The sequence below is a fragment of the Cuculus canorus genome, chromosome 17, assembly GCF_017976375.1.
Source record: "Cuculus canorus isolate bCucCan1 chromosome 17, bCucCan1.pri, whole genome shotgun sequence".
Taxonomy (NCBI): domain Eukaryota; kingdom Metazoa; phylum Chordata; class Aves; order Cuculiformes; family Cuculidae; genus Cuculus; species Cuculus canorus.
In genome coordinates this window covers 11,820,400-11,844,612 of record NC_071417.1, presented here as the reverse complement: position 1 = coordinate 11,844,612, position 24,213 = coordinate 11,820,400, and the positions used below count along the sequence as shown (strand labels likewise).

Sequence of the window (24,213 nt, the reverse complement as noted above, 5' to 3'; positions counted from 1 at the left end):
CCTTGTACCAGTGGCTCGAGGACCAGCCGACCTCTCCCCATGGCTACACTCAGCTCCTGGAGACTTTGAGTGACATCTGCCCAAGGACGGCATCCACCGGTGGGCACCGTGGCTTTGTTTTTGTCCAAGTGCTGGAGCTGGAGGGTCCTCCTAGTTGGTTTCTTTGGAGCCCTCCTGGGTGCCTGTGCTGGAGTGACCTGCTGGGCACAAGATGCGCTTCCCAGAGCCTTTCCCTGTCCCTGCTGTGCTGCTGCGCCTGCTCTGCCCTCGGGAATGCTGCTGTGATTAATCCCTACTCCCGAAACTGTTTCCATATTGAACTGGGTGGTTGTTGAGCCCAGGTTCTGAGCGGTTCTGCAGAGCGACCTCCAGCCCAGTGTGTAACGTCTAATGGTTTATTTTAGCGATGGGTTAATTGCATCTGTGTCTGTGTGCTTGGAAACTGCTTAAAGCTTGTAGGAAACGGAGTCCCTGGAGTCTTCTCCCTGTGGCTGAGATGCTGGGGTGAGCATGTGGTTGGGGTGATGCTGTTGGTGCCGACCTGGGATGAGGAGTAGCTGAGTACCGTGCTGATCCTACTCGACCCGTGTGGTGCTGCAGGGTGGGAAGCAGCTGGATCTCCATGCTGGGAGCTGTTTTGGTATTTAGTGGGGCTGGGAAGCCCTCCTCAGAGTTGGTATCAGTGCTTCGCGGAGCGGTGGGATGGGTTTGGGTGGGGTGTTCCCTTCCTCTGTGAGCCCTTTGACACAGGCAGAATGACAAACCTGACGTCCTCTCTGCCTGCACAGCATAGTCGGGGGGCAGAAATGCTGAGCAGGGAGGGAAGAGCATCCTGCTGGGCTGTTCCCAGTTCAGCCCAATACAGTCAGTGGGGCTGAGGAGCTCTTCACCCACTTCATCCTTGTACTGCAGGGGTTAATGCAGGCTGTGCAGCCAGCACGCTCCAGCTTCAGCCTTTGGATTAGCTTCCTCAGCGCAGGGATTGCCCTTACCTGCTCTCAGCAGCCCCAGGCAGCTGCTCTCCTGCCTCAAACTGGAGCAAAACCCGGCAGCGGGGCAGGATTCCTCTTCCCTGTGACTATGGCACTGGTGACCGTGCACAAGGGGTTTGTTCTCGCATGTAACACAGCCTGTGTTAATTATCTGTACTGCGCTAACTACACACACGCTAATCAGTGCAGTGAAAACCGTGTCACCGACCCAGAAAACCCCCCGGCTTTGGGATTAAATCTCTAACCAAGCCCTAATCCTCGCTGGATGAGGAGACTGCAGCGAGGGCTCCGTGTGTCCGAGGGGTTTCACCGCAGATGGGCTGTGTTGGTGGGTAAATAGTGCTTTGCTGTCACCTGGGAAGTGGCGTGGAGGGTGGTGGGGGACACTTTGGTCTCAATCCCTGCCGGCACGGCGGCTGGAGCGGGGCTGGGGTCCAGGGAAGCAGGAACGCGGAGTCTGGCTGCTGCACTTGGAGTGCGTGCCGCTTGCGCTGGAGTACCCTCTGCTGCTTTGTTAATGATGTGAGGGTGTCTGTGATCAGACCTGGACAGGCAGTGCCTTCCTCCGGCTCTCCTCATCTTCATTCCCTGCGGTCGCTGAGGGGTGAATGACTTTAAATTGGAAGGGAAAAGGTTTAAATTAGACAGCAGGAAGAAATGTTTTGCTGTGAGGATGGAGAGGCCCTGGTCCAGGTTGCCCAGAGCAGTGGTGGCTGCCCCATCCCTGGAGAGGTTCAAGGCCAGGTTGGATGGGGTTTGGAGTGACCTGATCCGGTGGGAGTTGTCCTTGCCCGTGGCAGGGGGTGGAACTGGATGGGCTTTGAATTCCCTTCCAACCCAAACCATTCTGTGATTGTATGCTGATTCTATAAGTCACTCTGGAAGAAGTCAGAGCACTGGGATGGGGATTGCTGCTGCTGAACATCCTGCTCCCAGCAGTTCCCACTCCTGCAGCTGAGCCGTTGTGTGAGGTGGAAACCAAGGTACGAACCGAAGCAGCTTTCTCCCGATCCCAGGGTCAGAGCTGCCCACGGGCAATGCCAGCTGCTCGCTGCCACCACGGCCGCCTGCCATGCTGTTGGGGACAGATGCTCTTCCAGCCTGGAATTTGCTCCATCGGGTGGTTGAGAAGAGAAGAAGCCGGTGAGCGCCTCATTAAATCTTTCTTTGTAGGAACCATTTGCAGAACAGAGCTCTCTGAGCCCACCAGAAATGGCATCAGGCCTCTGTGTCTTGAAAGTGGAGACCGACTGCTCTTGTAGCGTTGGCTCTTTTACTTTGGAGGCTCCTGCAATGGTCCTCGTGCTGCTGCAGTGGTTTCTGGTGGGTTTCTGGTGATTTATGGTGGGTTTTAGTGGTTTATGGTGGGTTTCTGGTGATTTATGTTGAATTTTGGTGGTTTTATAACTGTGGGGTTTGTTGTGTTTTTGGTGGGTTTTGGTGTTTATGGTGGGTTTTAGTGCTTTATGGTGGGGTCTGGTAGGGTTTTTTCGTGGGTTTTGGTGGTTTTTAGTGGGTTTTGGTGGTTTGGGCAAGCAAAGAGGAAGGAGGAAACCGCAGCAGCTGCCTGGAGGTACCCCACTAAGAGGGAAGAGCTGCTGCTGGGAGCTTCTAGGAGAGGTAATTTCTGGCACGTGGCAGCGCAGACACCTTGAGAGCATCACAAGAAAAAAACTGAAGGCATGAACATTGCCGAGGGGAGCAGCAAACCCTGCAAGGGCCCGCTGTGGGGCCAGCTGCAGTGCAGCAGGAGGTCGCACTGGAGATCTCAGCTCTCCCTGGGCATCTCCCAGTAACAAGTGGTGGAATGAGAGGAAATGGCCTCAATTTGCACCAGGAGAGGTTTAGATTGGATATTGGGAAAAATTCCTTCATTGACAGAGTGGTGAAGCCCTGGCAAAGTCTGCCCAGGGTGGTGATAGAGTCTCCATCCCTGGAGGGGTTCAAAAAGCGTGTGGCTGTGGCACTTGGAGACATGGTTCAGTCGACACGGTGGGGTTGGCCTGATGGTTGGACTGGCCGAGCTGAGAGGGCTTTTCCAATCTTAACGATTCTGTGATTTGATGAGTCTGTGATTCTGTGATCTGGACCCAGCATGTCCTCTGCATGCTGTGGTGCCTGGCTAACCCCTCTGGCATGGCCAGTGGAGCTGCTGCGCGCTGCTTGGTGAGGCTTGCGGTGGAAGGGGCAGTGCTGCCGTCAACGATTGAGCAAATGCCTCCGTTGTTTTTCCACCGGAAGATGATGCTTTGAGAACCAGACTCTGCATCTTTCCTGTGGCTGCTGGTGTCATCACTTTAGTCCGTCGCTCGTGGGCAGCGTTGGCTCATTCCGCTTCACAGAGACAGGCTGAAAGGTTCCTTTTATCGTGCTGAGTACGCGATGGTTCCGAACTCAGGAGCCTGCATGGGTCTGGGATTAGAGCCTGTTAACAGAGCCAGACTGGTGGATTTGCCACCGTTTCCCACTAATCCTCTCTTTATTGCGTGGTCGGATTACACGTCTGTAACGGCACTCGTTGCAGGCAGCCCGGCTGCCGCGCAGCGCTGATCACCGACAGCCCTTGCTGGGTTGGGTGAAGTCATCATAGAATCACAGAATGGTTTGAGTTGGAAGGGACCTCAAAGCCCATCCAGTTCCAACCCCCTTCCATGGGCAGGGACACCTCCCAATGGATCAGGGTGCTCCAAACCCCATCCAACCTGACCTTGGACACTTCCAGGGATGGGAGTGTCCACACTCTCCAGTGGAGACGGGTACTGCCAGGGCACAAGGTGCACCTGGAATGAGATCCTTGATGGCTTTAGGAGCAGTGTGAATGAGCGCTGGGGGGGTCTTGCTCTGATGCTGACTTTGGTGCAGGCTGTGGGTAACCAAGAGGTGGGCTGGAGCCTGCTCTGCTCTGATGTCTTCCGGCTCCTCCTTGGGACATTAAGGACCTTTTCCATGTCTGTACTCTTGTGGCACTCATTTCACCTGGACATGGAGCTCCTTCCAATGTAACATTTAGAAATACAGAAAGAAAAGCAGCAGGGAGGGGCAGATTTTTGGCGTCAGACCCCCACCTCCTGTCCCTGCTGTTTTTTGGGGGTTCTGTGACCTGTGAGACTCAGCCCAGCACTGTCTTTAGGCTCTCCTCTTGCCACCAGCCCTGCCTCGGGGAGGAGCAGCTCTGCAGAGCAGCTCTTGCCATGCCCGCATCCTCCCCATCCCAGCCAGGGTGCTCGGGAAGCAGCTGAGTGTCACTTCGAGGAGTTGGGACAGATTTGCTGTTATTTAAGCAGTCTGTTTTGATCTGGATGTCCCCTGTGCTGGAGCTCCTGGTGGTGGCCGGCCAGCCTGGCCTCAAGCCACTGGCGTGGCCGTGGGTACCATCGCTGTCACAGCAGATGGCTGCGCGCAAAACCATGTCTCATTGCAGTCCGACTGTTTCTGTGAGATGATTTGGTTTTCAGGCTGGCTCCATCCTTGTCTTTCCCCTTTTGCTTTCTGCTTAGAGCCAGCGGGAAAGACAAGTTAACCCCCTCTCGGCACAAACGCTCTGTGTATTTTGCTGCTCTGAACCCAAACTACTAATTTTTCTGCCATGCCCAGAGCGCTGACACGGCGGGAATGTGTTCCAAGCTAAAAAGAGGATCAGGAACGGCCCATCCCTGCGGGGCTGTTTTGCAGTAAGCAGCAGCGCAGATGTGTCCCAGCATTTTGATGACTCCAGGAAGGAAGAGAGCACTTATCTATGCACAACAGCACAGCTCTTCCCCTGATGAATGGAGTGATGGCTTGCGCTGCATAATTCACCCTTGAAAAAGAGATGATTGAACGCATCTGACAGCTTCCTTCTCTCCTGGGCCATGACGTGGTCCCTGTTCCATGCAGGCAAAGGAAGGAGCGGGTTGAGGAGCAGGAGATGTCACTCCCAGAACAGTGGGCACCTCCCTGGTAGATTTTTTCCTCCCTAAAAGTAGGATTCGCAGGGCTGCTCCTCTGGGATGCATGGAGCAGGTGGCATGTAGGTATGATGGATCCCTTGGTATCCATCAGCGTCATGTTGGAGATGGTGAAATGCTCAGCCTTGCTAGGACTTCCCAGAGAGGTTTTGGACCCTGTGGTAGAAACCTGGCACTTCCAAAGTGATGAATTTCATCTCTGTGTTCTTTGTGTCCAGTCTTGCCTGTTTGGTCCTGTTGAGGAACCAGGAGTGCTGCTGCTCTGCAGAGATGCCTGTAAGCATAGAATCATAGAATACTTAGAGTTGGAAGGGACCTTAAAGATCATCCAGTTCCAAACCCCTGCCATGGGCAGGGACATCCCACTGGCTCAGGCTGCCCAAGGCCCATCCAACCTGGCCTTGAACCGCTCCAGGGATGGGGCAGCCACAACTTCTCTGGGCAACCTGGGCCAGGGTCTCACCACTCTCATGGGGAAGAAATTCTTCCTAATGTCCAGTCTAAATCTGCCCCTCTCCAGTTTGTACCCATTGCCCCTCATCCTATCCCCACAAGCCTTTATGAACAGCCCCTCTCCAGCTTTCCTGTAACTCCAGGCTGAACAAGCCCAACTCTCTCAGCCTGTCCTTGTAGGGAAGGTGCTGCAGCCCTCTGATCATCTTTGTAGCCTCCTCTAGACCCATTCCAACAGCTCCATCTCCTTCTTATGTTAAGAATTCCAGAACTGGACACAGTATTCCAGATGGGGTCTCACAAGAGAGGAATAGAGGGACAGAATCACTTCCCTCGCCCTGCTGGCCACGCTGCTTTTGATGTAGCCCGGGACACAGTTGGTCTTCTGGGCTGCGAGCGCACATTGTCAGCTCATGTCGAGCTTCTCATGGACCAGCACCCCCAAGTCCTTCTCTGCAGGGCTGCTCTCAATCATGTCATCCCCCATCATGTACTGAAAATGGGGATTGCCTCAACCCAGATGCAGGACCTTACACTTGGCCTTGTTGAATGTCATGAGATTCTCAGAGGTCCACTTCTCTATCCTGTCCAGGTCACTCTGGATGACATCCCGTCCTTCCAGTGTGACCCCACCACCCTGAGAGGACATGGTAGAGCTTGGGAGATGTTTCCAGCTGCATAAATAACTCACATGTCCCTAACACTGTTGCTATTAGCCTGCAACAAGCTGTGAAATCGGCTATATTTGCTGTGACAAATGTGTGAAAGGTGCTAAATTGCCTGTCTCGGTGGTGGCTGCTGGGCAGACCGTGGGGCTGGTGGCACCACAGCTTGGCTCGGGCTCCCCAGGAGTGTCTTAGGGCACCCTGGCTCTTCCTCCATGGGAATCAGCAGGAGCCTCGGTGGTGCTTTTCCACAAAAACACACTCTTTTGGCAGCACTGGCAGCCCCACCATCCAGCGCTGGATTAGGAGCTGCTACATGGGGATTCCAGCTATGGAGAGGAGGGGAAGTCCCCTCTGTCCCTCCTGCCATCTGGCTGCAGTGAACGCCGGGACTGTGACCCCATACAGCGCTAAGGACAAGCTGGAACGTTCTGGCGTGGTTGAGCCGCCCTGATGAAATAATCATTTCTAAAGCAGCTGGCTTGCAGAGCTCAAGAGCATCTTGGCTACTGCTCTCCAGGCCTGGCTCCATCCAGCTTCAGCCCTGTGGCAAAATCTGGAGCACATTGTGTCACCTCCTGCACTCTGCCGTCCCCTCTGTACACGAGGACCCTGCAGGTGGGTGTAGAGGATTAAAACCAGGCTCCTGGTGGAGTGGGATGCTGTGTGGCGATGGCACAGCATCCTCTGCTGGTCCTTCTCCTGCTTGCTGGAGGGATGGTTGTGGGGAGACCTTTGAGGAGGGCAGGGGATGGCGTCCCTGCAGGCAGGGTAGGATGGGAAGGAGTAACTGCCTTTTTTCTCCAGGAGGCACCGAAAGCAGCTGGCTGCCTTCATGATGGACTCTACTGTGGGGTGTTAGCGTATGGGTCCCCAAAACCCTGCAAGCACAGCACCCCTGAGCGCCGTCCCTGCCTGCCTGGGGGTCAGGAGCAGCCCCGCTGTGCGGGACCAGAGCAAACATTGGTGTTGCCGGAGCCCCGTGTGCATGGGGGCTCGGTGGAATGTAGGATACACAGTGCAATGTGGTCCCCCCACGCTGCAAGGAAGCCGTGGGGTGGGGAAACTGCAGGTGACGTTGAGGAGAGCAGTATGAAGGCTGTGTTCTGGTGCACTCAGCCTTGACAACCCAGCCTTACTGCTCACCCAGGAGCTGCTTTTCCTTGGCTTTCCTCCCGCAGCCCGGGGCTGCGCTCTCTCTTGCGGGGTGTTCATCAGGGAGCTCCTGCCCGCTGACCTTTGGGAGTTCTGCCTGTGTCCCTGACCGGCACAGCGTGGATTTGTGGTGGTGGCTGGCTCACAACACAGATCGGCTTCAGCTGTGGCTAAATTTAACTGCTGCCCCGTAAGGGGTTTATCAGCTGGATTTCGAGGTGCTGCTCCTGCTCAGTGACTGCGATTGTTTTCACCTCTGAAAGGCCAATTTGGCTGCATCCAAAGCAGAGGGACCAGCCAGGAAAGGGAGGGGATTCTGACCCTCTACACTGCTCTGGTGAGACCCCACCTGGAGCCCTGCGTCCAGTTCTGGAGTCCTCAGCACAGGAAGGACATGGAGGTGTTGGAGCGAGTCCAGAGGAGGCAACAGAGATGATGCGAGAGCTGGAACACCTTCTGTACGAGGACAGGCTGAGAGAGTTGGGGTTATTCAGTCTGGAGAAGAGAAGGCTGTGGGAAGACCTTAGAGCAGCTTCCAGCACTGAAAGGGGACAAAGTGTGAGTGGTGGTGAAGCAGAAGGTCCAGGCTCCACCAGGTACTCCCAGCTTCTGTTTGACTTCAGGGGGAGCTGAGGGACGTGGGTGGCTCCCCAGCCCCTCGATCCTCAGCTTCTCACAAAACAGGAGAAGGTGGGGGGATGAAGAGCGTGAAAGCATCCCTTGAGCAGCTTAAGGGTGCTCTCAGCCCAGATCCTGAGCAGTCTGAGCCACTGCGGCAGGGTCAGTGGAACAGAAGGCGAGCGGATCTGGGATTCATCCTGGCGCGGTGCAGAGTGTAGGGAGCCAAACGTGTCCGAGGTCAGGGTACAGGCACTCAGCAGGGTGCAGGCACAAGGGGATTTATCTCCTTCCCTAGGTCAGAGCGTGTCCTGGGCCCTTGTCACGCCATCTTCTGCTGCAGCTTGGCTCTGGCTGGATCATGGACACGGTCCCGGGGCACTGCTGGGGTGGCTGGGGCAGTGATGGCAGGGAGAGCATCTCGCACCCTCATCTCCTGCAAGCATCACCCTGAGCTGCTGTGTGAGGGCCATCCAGGTCATCTTACCCAAAACTCTGCAATCATAGCATCGCAGAACCATGAAATGGGTTGGGTTGGAGGGGACCTTAAAGCCCATCCAGTTCCAACCCCCTGCCATGAGCAGGGACACCTCCCACTGGATCAAGTTGCTCAAAGCCCCTTCTCCATCACCTGGATTTCTTGGTTGTAAATGAAGCCTCTTGGTGCAGATTTTTCCTGTGGGATACAGTGTGGATCCTCAAGCCTGGCTGTACCCTGTGGGACACAGGATTAACGCTGTGTCCACGTGAAGCTCAGCAGCCACAGGATGGGAGGACCTAAAATTTTATCTGCTATGGCACCTGTTTCAGACATAGATTTCCATCAAGCGATTTTGGTTCCGCATCCCATTGCTCCCAGCTCCCTGGTGAAGCTGGAAGGCTGCCTTCGCCTGGTTCCTGGTAATTCCCTCCTTTCCCCTTCATTTACTGTGATTCCTTACAAATCACAGTTAATCACAGCAGATTAATTACAGGTGATCTCCTAGCGCATCGTTTTAAAACGCTCAGTGTCCCTGAGCTGGGGACAACCGGCAATTTCCATCCTCTGTGCCAGCAAGCAGGGCCAAAATGGGTGTTTCTGTGTCTGCTGCGTGCTGGCTGCCCGTGGAGATGGACCTTCAGAGCAGATAATGAGCTTTGCTGGGCTGGGAAGGTCATAGCTGCTATCTCATTACTCGCCCTTGTGGTTTCATCCTCTTATCGCAATGCATCAGCGTAATAGAAGAAGGCAGCTCAGGGCATGGGTTGGTTTAACAGGGAGGAGGCTTCAGATTGAAGCTGGACATGAAGGCATCAGGGCAGGGTTTGCCCATCATCCTTGTGGCTGTGGGTGGCTGCCAATGGGACTTCATAGGGTGGGGAGAGGAACTGAGTTGCTTCTGGAGGACAAAGTGACAACGTGGTGTGAAGCGACCTGAAAATCTGCGCTCTGGTCTCACAACTTCTCTGGGCAACCTGAGCGAGGGCCTCCCCACCCTCCCAGCAACACATTTCTCCTGAAGATGTCATCTCAATCTTCGCTCTTTCAGCTCAAAACTGTTCCCCCTTGTCGTGTCCGTGCAGTCCCTGATCAAGAGCCCCTCCTCAGCTTTCCTGAAGCCCCTTGCAGTACAGGTTGTCAAACCCTGGCAGAGGCTGCTCAGGGCAGTGGTGGAGTCTCCTTCTCTGGAGGGTTTCAAAAAGTGTGTGGCCGTGGCACTTTGAGATGTGTTTTAGCAGACACGGTTGGACTGGATGAGCTTGGAGGTCTTTTCCAACCTCAGTGATTCTATGATTTCATAATTCTGTATTGCAGCCATCTCCTTGGAGATGGTTTGGGTTTGGATGGTCACACCTGGACTGATCTTAACCTGGTGGATACAATGCATTGGGCAAAGCTCTGTGATCCTGGCACAGGAGGATGGGGTGGTTGGGAGCCAGCTCTGGTGTCACCATGTGCCAGCACTGTCTCCATGAATTGTTCCTGGGCTTTGAGGGCTGTGCAGAGGCTGACGCATTCGTTCCTCCCCTCCAGGCTTGCCGCGATTTCCTGGACTTGGCCGAGACTCACAGCCGAAAATGGCAGCGGGCGCTGCAGTATGAGCGGGAGCAGCGCATCCGCCTGGAGGAGACCATCGAGCAGTTAGCCAAGCAACACAACAGCTTGGAGCGTGCCTGCCGCGGAGCGCCCGGCCTCTCTGCCAGCAGCACCGGCATCACCAGCACTGCCAAGGGTGAGCGCCGGGATGCAGGAACGGGGCTGTACAGTGGCAGAGCCCTGCAGGAAGCTCGGGATGGAACCAGGGTCTTCTGCTTGCAAAGATGGGAAGGATGGACAAGAAAACGCCTTGTATGTCCATGACTTATTTTTTTAATGGATTCTTTTGCACCATTATTGTCCCTAATTGTCTTGCTGCTCCTTTCCTGGGGACTTGGATGTCCCCAAGATCTCCAGGAGAGGATTAGATTGGAAGTTAGGAAAAATTCCTTCACTGAAAGAGTGGTGAAGCCCTGCAGAGGCTGCCCAGGGCAGTGGGGGAGTCTTTGTCCCTGGAGGGGTTCAAAAAGTGTGACCATGGGACTTCGGGACACTTCTGGAGTCCTCAGCACAGGAAGGACGTGGACCTTTTGGAGCGAGTCCAGAGGAGGCCATGGAGACGATCTAAGGGATGGAGCACTTCCTGTATGAGGACAGGTTGAGAGAGTCGGGGTTGTTCAGCCTGGAGAAGAGAAGGCTCCAGGGAGACCTTAGAGCAGCTTCCAGCACTGAAAGAGGCTCCAGGAAAGCTGGGGAGGGACTCTGGATCAGGGAGTGCAGGGATGGGATGAGGAGAAACAATTTTGAGATGTGAGGGTGGGGAGGCCCTGGCCCAGGTTGCCCAGAGCAGTGGTGGCTGCCCCATCCCTGGAGGGGTTCCAGGCCAGGTTGGATGGGGCTTGGAGCCCCTGAGCCAGTGGGAGGTGTCCCTGCCCATAGCAGGGTTTGGAACTGGATGGTCTTTGAGGTCCCTTCCAACCCAAACCATGCTCTGGTTCTGCGATTGGAGGGGACACAGTGGGAGAAGGGCTCTGAGGACAGACTTAATAGGTTCTTAAGGAGCCTGAGCATCTCAAACCCTTTGTGCCGACAGGGAGCGTGCAGTCTGCCAAAGGAGAGGCCAGTGATGAAGATGAAGAGACAGAATATTTTGATGCCATGGAGGATGCACCAGCTTTCATCACTGTAACCGCAGACCCCAAGCACCACAGGTATGAGCCTCCAACCCAGGGCCATGTCACTGTGCTCGGCTGCTCCTGAATCCCTGGAGCGAGCGGGACTGTGGATGGCCCCAGCTACAGTGAGGCTCCTCTGCCCCAGGAGCTGGTGTGAGCTCAGGGGGAGCCTGGGCAGGAACTGGAGGGAGATTCCTTGGAGCACTGAAGTGGGAAGCACCTTGCTTTCGTCCTCCTTGTCCTCACCTCTCCCAGGATGTCTCTCTGGGCTGGAAGCTCCTGTGGGCTGAACCAGGGCTACACTGCTTTGCTCCCTGGCAAAGGTGGAGGTTCTCGGTCCCCAGACTGGGAACCCCATGCTCATCATCCCCTCCCAGCTTCCCCACAGAGCCTCCATCGCCCCGTTGCCTTCCTGGCAGCACTGGGGTGGTGCAGGGAGATGTTCTGGGTGATGGTGGCTGTGCTGTACTGAGCCTGGCTCCTCTCTCCAATTTGCTCTTGCTCACCTTCTCCTCTTGGGGCTTTCTTCCTGGCAGGCGTTCGGGCAGTAACCTGAGTGGGGCCAGCGAGGGCCACCCCGAGGACTGGAACCTGGAAGACAATGTGAGTTGGCTGGGTGGAGCAGGAAGGATGGTCCTGGTGGGATGGAGGGAGAAGAGCAAGAGAGGAGGAGGAGGTTGGAGGGACTCTGCATTTGGGTCTCTCCAGTGCTTCCGGTGCAGAGCAGATTGGTTGGTCTGTGAGCTGTGATGGGAGGGACAGACATCAGTGGCCTTACAACAGCACACAGACACTCTCCTAAGGGAAGCAGGATGGTGCTGGGGGGCAATTGCGCTGTGATTTATCCCATGCCCTGGAGAGCAGGCTTCCAGTGATGCTTTGCAGTGCAAGCAGCGTCTCCTGAGCTGGTGCCGCTCCCAGGAGCTGCTGGGTCTGCTCGGGCAATTCCAGCTTAGACCTGCTTTTCTCCTGTTGCTTCTGCAGGTCTTTGAAAGCTCAAATCAAAGCAGCTACAATGAGTCCACTTGCAAAGATCTCCTGCTGTTCAAGAAAAGGAGACGGACTCGCATCCCAAACAAACCCAACTACAGCCTTAACCTCTGGAGCATCATGAAGAACTGCATCGGCAAAGAGCTGTCCAAGATCCCCATGCCGGTAAGTGCGCGTGTCCCAGGCACCAGGAGCGGCCGGAGAGGGAGCTGCTGTGCTGCTGGCATTGAGGGTTTAGGTTGGGCATTGTGCTTGGCTGTGTAAAGGGTTTGGATTATGGCTCCAGGTGTTCCTGCTAGGTACTGTGGCAGCAGAGCAGGAGCTCATCACCAGCTGCCCAACCCTCCTGGGGATGGGATTAGCACGGGCAGAGCCCTCTGAAACTACCTCGCTCTTCTCCCCAGCTCTCCATGTGTCCTCATTGCTCAGTTCTGCAGACTAAGCCTTACATTTGTCTCTGCAGTTGATTTGCTCCTTGAAATCATAGAATCCTAGAATAGTTTGGGTTGGAAGGGACCTCAAAGATAATCCAGTTCCACCCCCTGCCATGGGCGGGGACACCTCCCACTGGACAACCTGGGCCAGGGCCTCCCCAACCTCACAGCAAAACTCTTCCTAAGTTCTCAAATCAATCTCCCGTCTATCAGCTTCAAACCATTTCCCCTTGTCAGCTACAAACTTAGTTATTAAACCTGCAAGTCCTGCATCCAGATCATTTATGATAATGTTGAAGAGCACTGGCCCTAGGATGGATCTGTACAGACCCCTGCTAGGGACTGGATGCCAGTCCGGTACTTTGCTGGATACAGGGGAAGGAGCAAGTTAGAGGGACTCGAATGGTGAAGTGATTGTGTTTTGTCCTTTTAAAGCAGTGCCCGATACTCTCTGAATAAGAGGGATGAGTTTGTCTCTTCTTTGTGCCATTTTCAGCTGAGATACACAGCCCAGCACCATCTGTTAGCGGTTCTGCAGCAACATCAACATCAGATAAGGGCGTGCTGGGTGCAGAAATGAGCTAAGGACATGAAATACCAGCAGCTGCCCGTGCCTGGAGAGAGGAAATTTATACCTTCCCTATCAATTACATCACTCCGGGAGCTGCTGAGTCCAAACCTGAGAGCAATAACTTCTGCTTGCGCAGCAGCGCCTGGTGCCAGTTCAGGGATGTGATTGCTCCATCCCTGCTGGGGGCGAATGGATCCGTTTTCAAGCACTGCTGGCTCTGCAAACTGTTCAGCAGAGCTGAAGGTCCTAAAGAAGGGGCTCAGCCCGGCTTCAGTCTCTCCTCTCTGCTCACTGTACAAGGAGAGCTTTGCACCCCACGAGCTCAGCAGCACATGGCATTTCTTTGGGGGATTCACTATGGACTGTAAAACTGCTCCTTCGTTTTTTTTCTGAACAAACTAACCTGCAGCACTGAAAAGCAAGAAGTGAGCTTTAAGGATTTAGCGTTTCTGATGGGTTCATCTTCCTTCATGGAAGGGCTTTGCTCTGCTGTCACCTGAGCAGTGCTGATGGAGAGAGTGCAGTTGCTGGCTTTGTTCTCATGCTGCCCGTATCTCTCCCAAGAGCTCTCTCAAGCCGGCAGTGATTTGCTGGTTTGCGTGGATGTGGCGCTGCCCTTTCCACACAGCTTGGCTGCTGTAAGATCCTGGTTCCTTCAATCCCTCAGTGAACGCTCTGGGTTTGTTTGCTTTTAGTGCAAAAGATGTAACTTGCCTTGTAGAAGTGGTTCTCCCATCCTTCAACCATCTGCTCCTTCAAAGCCGTATTCCTTTCCTCTAAACTGAGAATGAAAAGGGAATTGCAGATGGGTTTGAGGCAGGAGACCTTCAGAGGCAAAGCATTTCCGGCTTCCTTTCAATTATCTGTTTAATTCAGTTCTTTTCAGAACAAAAGGTGTTGCTAAAATCAACTGCTTATTTTCCCTGGAGATGTTTGCAGCCTGTCTGACCTGGCAATGCGTGGCAAGGTTTTCTAATTGACAAAGCAATGACCTGAAAGTGGAAATGAGACCGATTCGGTCTCTCCGAGGACAGAGCTTCCCCTCCACTCTTTGCCCCATGGGGCATCATTGCTGTCACTGCCTTTAGCATTTTGGGTGCTGCTGTGGTACTGTGATCCCAGGGACACCCCAAAATGGGACTTTCTAAGGTTTTCTGAGCATCTGGGCTGCAGGCCAGCATGAGGATGGCTTTGCCAGGAGGGGATGGAGGGCAACCTGGGGAGCAGCACATCCCTGCCCACATGGACTCTTGCTCCTGGCTGGTGGGAGGCAGGAGGGAGCTGGTCTGGCTGCTGAGGCTCATTTGAAAGGTCACCAGAGCTCCACTGGTGGAGCAAGGTGCTATCTGGCTCGCGGGGGCTGCCAGTTCCCTGGCACACTTCTTCTCAGCTGACTGAAGCCCTCATGCTCTCATGGTGCAGTGCAGGGAGCACGGTGAAGCGTGCATTTCTTGCCTGTCTGTACTCTTTGTGTGATACTGCAGAGGCCTCGTGTGGGCAGCGGGCAGTGGGACATCCAATCCCATGCTGGGAGATGCCCTGCAGGGCTGCTTCTCTCCACCCTGGATCCACGATGTTTGGGGTGCATCGCACCAAGCTCAGTGAGCTGAATGTCTGGGATGCCAGTGGCTCTCAGGGTATGAGTTGAGGGAAAGGCAAAGGGTGAAGAGCCCAGTGTGGCACCTCTCCTGCTTCACTAAAGCATACTTGCTCCCCTCCAGGTGAACTTCAATGAGCCGCTCTCCATGCTGCAGAGGCTGACGGAGGACTTGGAGTACCACGAGCTACTGGACAAAGCGGTCAAGTGCGAGAGCTCCACGGAGCAGATGTGCTTCGTCGCTGCGTTCTCAGTGTCTTCCTACTCAACCACTGTCCACCGCACCGCAAAGCCATTCAACCCGCTGCTGGGGGAAACCTATGAGCTCGACCGGCTGGAGGAGTTTGGTTTCCGTTCCCTGTGTGAGCAGGTGAGCTGCAAGCTGCAGAGGGGCTCTCCGTGTCTGCCCCACTGCTCCTGTCCAGGCAAAACAGCCCTGGGCTGAAGGAGACCGCACGTCTCCTCGCACTGAACTGAGAGGGCCACTGGGTTGGTGTTGGCATTGGCAGAGGTTTGGTTTAGCAGGAATGATGGAGTTGGGCTGACATTTAGACTGGATGATCTTAGAGGTCTTTTCCAGCCTTACTGATTCTGTTTCTATAAACACCAGCAAGCACAGCCCAGGGCATTTTTCAGGAGCAGAGTGTCGCAGAGCAGGAGGTAGAGACAAAGCAGAGGAGAAGGGTCTCCTGGCAGCCTGTTTGGAGCTGGGCTTTTGCCACATCTCAACACTTGGGCAGAAAGAAAGAAGCTCTCCTCACCTGAGATCCCTCATAGCTGTGCAGTGATGCCCCTAGACTGTTTCAAAGTGTCTTTAGAGGACGTCACAGGGTCTTGTTTTCTTCTTGTTGGACTGAAAATTTCCAGTTTCAGAGCCTGAGGGCAATGTGAGAACCTCTGTCAGCCCTGTGCTCTAACACGGAGCGCATCTGGCATGCATCGGTCAAACAGCAGGGCTTAATTAGAAACCTGGAGCGCTCAGTGGGTTGTGATCTGTGAAGAAAATGGACTGTGTAATATTTAATGCACTTAGCAGATCCATCGTGGATACCTGGGGAGCAACAGGGCCATTTATGACCCCTTGCAGGCAGGACGTGGCGTTGCTGGGGGCTTTCTGTTCTGCAGGGGAGGCTGTGCCGTCTCAGGGCACATCTTTCAGTGTTCAGAGGCACCAAACAAGGTCCCAAACCTCTGTCACTCTGCAGAGGGCGCTGTAGGTCCAAGATCTGCAGAGCTGTCAGCAGATCATGCCCCAGAGATTCGGGGCACTGCATGGGACCAGGGTCTTGTTGCTGATGGGGGCAGGCTGTCCTGTGCTCTGGGATGCTCATGGAGATGTCAGACACGTGGACAGGGCATGCGGAGAATATGCAGGGAGGAGCCGCGGGCTTGCACAGCATCCCCATGTCCCCTGGATGCCTTGTAGCTTCTTTCTGTCCCTCATCATTTTCTCCAAGTCGTGGCCCTTCTAAACCAGGTTTGGAGCAGCTGTTCTGTCAGGTGCCAGCTCCTCGTAGAACATGTAGGTGCAGGCAAAACCCCTGGCAATGGAAGCCCAGGCATGGCAGACTGCTGCAAAGCTCTGGCCTCAAGCAGGATGGCAAATTGTGTCACATCCCATCTGGGATTTGCTGCTCCAGGCAGTGATGGTGAATGGGAAATGTAGGGTCTCCTGGAAATGTGACCCCTCGCTTCCCCTCTGCTCTGTTCTCATGAGACCCTACCCTGGAGCCCTGCATGCAGTTCTGGAGTCCTCAGCACAGGAAGGACATGGAGCTGTTGAAGGGAGTCCAGAGGAGGCCACGGAGATGATCCAAGAGCTGATGCACCTCCTGTGTGAGGACAGGCTGGGAGTGTTGGGGTTGTTCAGCCTGGAGAAGAGAAGGCTGTGGGGAGACCTTTGAGCAGCTTCCAGTACTGAAAAAGGCTCCAGGAAAGCTGGGGAGGGGCTTTTGATCAAGGTCATTCCATGATTCTATGACACAGAGAGGTCCTTCAGTAGATAATCTCCAAGATTTGTGTCTCAGCTGTCCCTTTGCTCCATCCAAAGCTGCGTGCCTGATGACAGCTAGCTTTGTTTGTCCCCAGTCATGCCCATGGGTCTGTGTGCCAGGCTGTGAATGTTCCTCCCCTTCCTGCATGTGCTTCATCCAAAACAAGGTTTGCCATAACTTGGAGCAAACCTGTTCTGTTGCAGCACTCTGGAGCCTTTGGTCCATGAGTGAGGCCTCTAAATTCCCTCTTGGAGCCACCTCAAAGGGCACATTTTGGTGACAGCACCACTTTGTACTAGTGCAGCCTTGGCAGCGTGCCTTTCCAGTGTGGGATGGACAGACAGACGTTGTTCCCACTGCTCTGAACTTCTAGGATGCTGCGTGTGCCGCTCAGCCCACCCACACGCTGCACAAAGCATCAATAATCTCCTGTCTGAAATCCAGTTATCCAAATAGGATTTTCTCCTGCCGGTGAGAGTGGGATTTAACAGAGAGCTTTTTGCTCTGCTCACGTTTGTAATCCAGCAGCTCGGGGTGCTCAGCCTGTAATTACAGCGGTGCCAATAATCCCTGAGCTTGGTGCCGTGGCCATCAGGGTGGTGGTTGGCTGCTCCTGGCGTGTGCCATGCCAGAGCACCACGGCTCAGAGCCCCATGTGAAGGCAGAGCCCTCTGCTTGGGGGATCCTGCTCCCACCTTGGTTTTGGGCAGTTTGTCCCAGTAGGCACCATCCTGTAAAAGTCATCCCCAGGACGGAGGATGTCATATCTGCTTTTCCAGCCCAGACTGTCAGGGCAAAGCCACAGGCTTAGCTGGGCAGATACGTGCCTCTCGGACACCTGGGGACCTGTGTGCCTAGGGCGCTCCCAGGCAGGGCAGTGGGAGCCTCTGCTGGTGGGAGAGGTGCTTTTACTGGGTTTACTGGGGATCTGGCTGGATTTTGGGTCACAGAATATCACCATATCACAGTGACAGCTGCTCAGGTTCATGGAATGGTTTGGGTTGAAAGGGACCTCAAGCCTATCCAGTTCCATCCCCCTGCCATGGTCAGGGACACCTCCCACTGGATCAGGGACTCCAAGCCCCATCCAACCTGGCCTTGAACCCCTCCAGGGATGGGGCAGCCACCACTGCTCTGGGCAACCTGGGCCAGAGCCTCCCCACCCTCACAGCAAAACTCTTCTCCCTAAGATCTCATCTCAATCTCCCCTCTTTCAGCTAAAAACCGTTCCCCTGGTCCTGTCCTTGCACTCCCTGATCCAGAGCCCCTCCCCAGCTTTCCTGGAGCCCCTTTCAGCACTGGAAGCTGCTTTAAGGTCTCCCCGCAGCCTTTCCTTCTCCAGGCTGAACGACCCCAGCTCTCTCAGCCTGCCAGTTAAGGTTTTTACAGCTGATGCTTTGCTAAGGAGCCTTAGAAAATCCTGTCAGGAGCTCAGCATGCCTCCATGTGCTGCTGGGCACCTCATGGGAGGTCACCACAGTGCCCAGGAGAAGGTTGGGTGTTTTATATCAGCGTGGTGGAGCATTCTCACGGCCAAAGGTGGTGTGGAGCTATCTATCCATCATCTCTTCTAGGAGTCATGCTGTGATGACCAGGTACTCACCAGGGCTCTCTCTCTCTTATGGGCTGTTTCTCCTCTCCCCAGGTGAGCCACCACCCCCCGGCAGCTGCCCATCACGTCTACTCCAAGCGAGGGTGGACGTTGTGGCAGGAAATCACCATCGCCAGCAAGTTCAGGGGCAAATACCTCTCCATCATGCCGCTGGGTAGGTGACTTACACCGAGAGGATCGGGACATGCTTTCTTCCCTGCGGTGCTCGTGCATTACCCCTGAGATTCAAGTAACATACAGGTCACAGGCTCGTGTGAATTCCACCCTGAGGGTTGCAGGAGCACAGATTTGTGCCCCTGATTGCAGACAATCCTATAATTAAAGCAACCTTTGGCCAATGCCCTCAGCCCCACGGGGTGAATGTTGGGGTTGTCCTGTGCAGGGACAGGAGTTGGACTCAATGAGCCTTGTGGGTCATTTCTAACTCAGGACATTCTGTAACTCTAACTCGATGGAAGTTATCCCAACTCCAAAGGAACACTGCTTTGCTCGCTGCTAGCGCCACAGCGGATGTGCTTTGGACGTACCCTGCTTGTCCATGAAGTGGTTTCTCCTTAAATGACATTTAAAGGTTAAGCTGCTGCTTGTTCTAGCCCTGTCCGTGGCAGCCAGGTGCAGTAATGCTGCATCTTCCCACCGATTTCTTTGCCTTCTGGCTGTCCCTGGGCTGGGCAGCGTGCTCAGGGCTGTTCCCAGCGCTGTGCTGGCACCTGGCTGCTCTCCTGATGCTGGAATTCCACCAGGCAGCACGTTTCCAACCTGCTTTTGGAATGAGTGCTTGTGGGGAGGGCAGAGGGGCTTGCAGCTATCACAGCCCCATCCTGCAGCACAGCACAAGGTATGCAGCAAGGGCAGGGATGACTCCAGAGCCGGCCCTGGCTGAGGGCTGAGGATGGGAGGTGAAGGAAGAGGGGCCAAGCGTGGTGCTGTTGTGTTGCTGTGCCTGCAGCCCTTCCCGGCTGCCTGCCCTGGCCGAGCTTGAAGCTGCTTCTCTCTCCACAGGCGCCATCCACCTCGAGTTCCACTCCAGTGGGAACCACTATGTTTGGAGGAAAGTCACCTCCACCGTTCACAACATCATTGTGGGCAAGCTCTGGATCGACCAGGTCGGTGGCTGCGGGTCTGAGGTGATGGGTCCTACCTGGCTCTGGAAGGGCATTGCCTTCCTGGGGAATGTCTGCCTGTTGTCCCCTCTGGGGACAGGAACATGTGCTTCCCAGGCAGGGATGGGGAGAAGCTTCTTGGAGCTTCTCATGGCTCTTCCCAAGACCAGCAAGCCTATGGGATAGGGTGGGATGGATTTTCCCCATGACTGGAAGTGGTGTTGGATACGGTGGCTGCAGCGAGGAGCGATGCTGCCGCGGGTGGTGGTTTTATACCTGCACTAACGCCTGATTTGTCTCCTTGCAAAGTCTCTCACTCGCTGTGGTTCTGTCTTTCATCCAGTCTGGTGAAATAGAGATTGTAAACCATAAGTCAAAAGATAAATGCCAGCTGAAATTTACCCCCTACAGCTACTTCTCCAGAGATGTCCCCCGAAAGGTACGTGTCTGGATGGCTCCTGGCTCCTTCTGGCTCTCCTCCTTCTTGTATGGGATTGGACCTGGCTCTTCCCTCTGAGCTGGGCTGGAATGAGCCCCCGCATGGGGCCAAACAGCTGTACTGGTCACCAGGGAGGGCTGAGGGGGACCAGCTGTGTCCAAACAGAGCCCGTGTTTCACCTCTCTGTGTGCCAGAGCTGGCCACGGGGATCCGGGAAGGGTTTGATGGGCTGGAAACCCACCTGTGTGGTCAGGATGAGTCCACGCTCCCGCTGTGTTTGGCGCAGCTGATGTCTGAGGACACGCAGCACCATGTCTAGCGCCTGCTGGGGTACCTGGAGGGTGTCCTGCCCCACTCTGCCTCTCCCTCTCCTCTGGGCACTTCCCAAACTCCAGCAGATCCATCTCCTTCTGCCAGGTGACAGGGGTGGTGAGCGATGCTGATGGTAAAGCCCACTACGTCATGTCCGGCACGTGGGATGAGAAGATGGAGTGCTCCAAGATAGTGCATAGCAGCCACGGCAGCACCAGCACGGAGGGCAAGCAGAAAACCGTCTACCAGACGCTGTCCCCAAAGGTCCTGTGGAAGAAGTACCCCCTCCCGTGAGTCCCCTCTGGGCGTGGGGTGCTGTGCCTGGGGTGCAGCAGCTGAATTGGGGGTCTGTGGTGTCACCCTGAATCCCACGGGATGGAGCGGGCTCATATGAACCCGTGAACATGACATGGGGACCAGAACTTGGGTGGCTGTGTGGATTTTGCCAGGGTGTGAGCACCCAGTGGGTGGGGAGAGCAGGTCCCTGCTGGGTGGGTGGCTTTGGGGGACCCTTGCAGGTAGGTCATGGACAGCCAGAGGTCCTGGTTAGGTTTTTGGGGCTAATGGCCATGGCAGGGAGATGTTGGCTGCTTGGCCTTGCTGATGAGTCCTGGCCAGCCCATGCCACTGGTTGCTAAAGCCCTCTGGAGATCGGTCTCCTCTCAGCACTGGCCACAGCAAGGCTGCTCTCCCAATCTCCAGCCTTTGGAAGCATCCATGGCTGATCCCTGCTTTGGAGACACTCTGTTGGAGTGGTCTCTTGTGGAAAGTCTCCTCTTGCCTGATGCCACCAGTTCCACAGCTATTGAATGAAGCTGTTCCATGTCTTGGCTGTGCAATGCACTGCTCAGAGTTCGTAGGTTTGGCTTTTAGCTCCGCAGCTGAGGAGGGGTCTCTGTTCCCCTCTGAGACCCATTGAGGTGTCATCTCCACATAGAGGTGGGAGGCAGGGCTTCCCGCAAAGACCTCTGCTCCTCTGGTTTGGGGCAGCAGGAGCAGCATCAGGGCAGGGCTGGGGCGAGATGCGAAGCTGTGAAGGGATGGGGAGCTCTCTTCAAGGTGGACACCAACTCCGCCATCCTGATCAGGGCTCTCCATCCACAGGGTGAATGCTGAGAACATGTATTTCTTCTCTGACCTGGCCCTCACCCTGAATGAGCCTGAGGAGCGAGTGGCACCCACCGACAGCCGGCTGAGACCCGACCAGCGCCTCATGGAGAACGGCCTCTGGGATGAGGCCAACGTGGAGAAGCAGCGGCTGGAGGAGAAGCAGCGAGCCGTGCGCCGCAGGCGGGAGGCTGAGGCCGTGGAAGCCCTGGAGGAAGGTGAGATGCTTTGGGGTGCTGGTGGGTAGGGACCGGCCACGCCTTGCTGGATGTGATGAAGAAGCCCTGGTGGGTATGTGGGCTGAGGGAAGGGCGAGGGAAAGGCTGTGGATGTTATCAACCTTGATTTCAGTAAAGGCTTTGACACCATTTCCCACAGCATTCCCCTAGAGAAGCTGGTGGCCCGTAGCTCAAATGTGAGCAATTTGCTGGGGAAAAATCTGGCTGGATGGCCAAGCCCAGCGAGTTGTGGTGAATGGAGCTAAATCCATCTGGTAGCCAGTCGCAAGTGGTGTCCTCAGGGCAGCGGTGGAGTCTCCTTCCCTGGAGGGGTTCAAAACACATGTGGCCGTGGCACTTGGGAATGTGGTTTGGCAGGCGCGGCGTAGTTGAGCTGACGGTTGGACTGGATGAGCTTGGAGGTCTTGTCCAAGCTTAAGGATTCTGTGATTCCATGACCCTGTGGCTACTCGGGTGGCTGGGCAGGTGGGCTCACCAGCTTTTGGTGGGAAGGGCATTGCTAACTCTGTGTTTCTCCTGGCCAGGCAAGGACTACGAGGGCTACATCCCGCTGTGGTTCGAGCGCAAGGTGGATGCTGTGACGGGGGAGCTCATCTGCGTCTACAAGGGTGGCTACTGGGAAGCTAAGGAGAAGCAGGACTGGAGTTTGTGCCCTGACATCTTCTGAGCCGCTCTGCTGGCGCTGGGTGGCCACACCTTGGCTTCCCAGATGGACAGACGGACAGTGAGGACAGGCGGGCAGTGCCCCGCCAGCAGTGACCGTGCGAATCCAGAGTCGATACATGCCGAAATTTGAAACACAAATCTAAACAGGGACTCCAAACCTATTTTTTTACGCACTACTAAATAGCATCTTTTTTTTTTTTTTTTTTTAACAACAGCTTTTTCAGCGACCGATTAGGAACGAGGACGCGTGGATCGGTTCGTTTGTAGCCCAGCGTATTTATTGCTGTCAGGAGTTGCTGCCTCTTATCTTTCAACGCCTCGGCTCGATCGGCTGAGACGTCAACTTCCAAAGATGCTCGTGTTGTGGGGATGCCGTGCACTTGTGTGAGCTCTTCCCTTTGACGTCATTTTTTTCCCTCCCCCATTTGCGTGTGGACTTGACGGAGTTATTTTTTTAAGAAAAGATCAGGTTCCTCCAAAGACAAAGCTGACCCGCTTGGCATCCCGCTCGGAAAGCTCCCTCTAGGGACCGTGGCGCTCGATCCCAGAGGCTCTTGGCAGTTCCCACCGTGCCCAGTCATCCCAGTAACACCAATTAGGATCTTCCAACTGGCGAGTTTTTCTTTTTTGACCTTGTTTTTGGCTTTCGAAGCAACATTTGAGCAGACTCCACGTGGTTGCCGTGTTCAGCCAAGGCTTGGGGCTGTCCTTAACATGGTGCTTTGGGAGAGTGATTTGAGTGAGGTTTGGGTTGGTTTTTCTGCATCCCAAAGGGGAAACGGCCTCACCGAGGTCAGGAACACCTGGTAGACACAGTGAAGAGGTTTGTAGACCAGCGATGCACCGAGGTCCACGTGCCGACTCCCTCCTGCTCCGTCTCGCTGCAGCCCAGGGGCTGGTGGAGCCTGGACCTCAGCGCTGGGTCTGCGGGCAGTGTCTCCTGCTGAGCTCTGCCTGCTCCTGGTGGAGAGGAGGGAAGAGATGGGAAGAGATGCTGTGGTGCTGCTGGGACGGAGCCTCAGTGCTGGGTCTCCCATCCCTGTGTCGTCCCCATGGGTCTGGTCCGCAGTCTCCAGCTGAGCCTGGAGGGCACGTGGTGTGCGGCTCCATTCCTTCTCCTCGTGGTCTCTCCCAGGAGCAGTTTCAGGTCGCTAAAGCAGCCTGAGCACAGAGCCGGGGGGACCCCTCCTCACCCCTCCTGCACGCCATCGCTTCGCTGCAGCCCTGGGTGCGCCAGGAGAAGTGGAGCGAGCCCTGCCGATGATTGGCATGGACCAGGAGCAAACGGTGCCACAGGTCCCTCCGGTCCCCAGCACCAGAGGACGGGGGTGGCAGGACCCCGAAGATGGAATCTGCTGAGCCACAGAACTATCGGGGAGACCTGGACACCCGCCTTTGCTCCCTCGGATCTCATTTTTGATGTCTTCTTCTCTAGATCTTCATCATATCGTAAGGAACGTAATCGTTCTCGGCTCCTCTGGCCAGACTGTCACCTCCGCCTTGGAAGATAATTAGCAATAATGAACTTTGAGGCAATGGTAACTGGAAACCCCAGGTTGCACATGGGACACTTATGCAGTCAGGTTCCTCAGCCACCAGTCGGCTTCTCTTCCAGCACCTCCGTGCCCGTTGTCCCCAGCAAACCCACCTGTACATATCCATGGACCTTGTGCGGCGTAACGTAGTGAGCAGCTATCGGAGCGGCACCGCTGCCCATTTCGATGCACCCTTTAATCTTATTTATTTGCTTCTAATTTATATCTATATAAAAATATATATAAAATTATTTTGCTTAAATTTCTATGGTACAGAATAGAGGAAAAATGATGAAGACAGAAGCATCTGTCTGAGTTTTTGTAGCACGAGTACGACTTCCCTAGGCTTGTCCCAAAGGCAGAAGTGGTGGGAACAGAGTTGTTCCCAAAGGAGAGCAGCAGTGTTTTGCTCCAAAGCTGGGTGCAACCACGTTCAAAAGGTGTTAAAAACGTGTTCCGTTCTCAAAATGATGATTTGGAGGTCGAAGTGGTGCTCAGTATTTGGGAGCAGGATGCTCCAAGCTGCTTTCCAGGTGTTAAAGCAGCCAGGCTGGTGTGGTTGCTTCTTCCAGACCCTCCCGTGGCTCCATAA

General features: G+C 55.0%; 1 protein-coding gene across 8 annotated transcripts in view; it reads left to right on the top strand.

The window, feature by feature from the left end:
- The window catches only part of OSBP2 (oxysterol binding protein 2), a 76,806-nt gene extending 52,934 nt beyond the window's left edge, over window positions 1-23,872 (top strand). For 7 of the 8 annotated variants that reach the window (XM_054082424.1, XM_054082423.1, XM_054082427.1 and 4 more), the window contains 11 exons: window positions 9,845-10,043; window positions 10,941-11,058; window positions 11,559-11,625; window positions 12,007-12,177; window positions 14,739-14,984; window positions 18,254-18,374; window positions 19,223-19,326; window positions 19,667-19,762; window positions 20,180-20,364; window positions 21,179-21,399; window positions 21,945-23,872. In XM_054082424.1, coding sequence (XP_053938399.1) covers window positions 9,845-10,043; window positions 10,941-11,058; window positions 11,559-11,625; window positions 12,007-12,177; window positions 14,739-14,984; window positions 18,254-18,374; window positions 19,223-19,326; window positions 19,667-19,762; window positions 20,180-20,364; window positions 21,179-21,399; window positions 21,945-22,087 — 1,671 coding nt within the window. In that variant the 3' untranslated portion in view covers window positions 22,088-23,872. Of the gene's footprint in view, window positions 1-1,237; window positions 1,321-9,844; window positions 10,044-10,940; window positions 11,059-11,558; window positions 11,626-12,006; window positions 12,178-14,738; window positions 14,985-18,253; window positions 18,375-19,222; window positions 19,327-19,666; window positions 19,763-20,179; window positions 20,365-21,178; window positions 21,400-21,944 lie in introns of those variants that run through there. The other variant, XM_054082430.1, reaches the window with a different exon arrangement.
- Window positions 23,873-24,213: the final 341 nt, after the last annotated feature.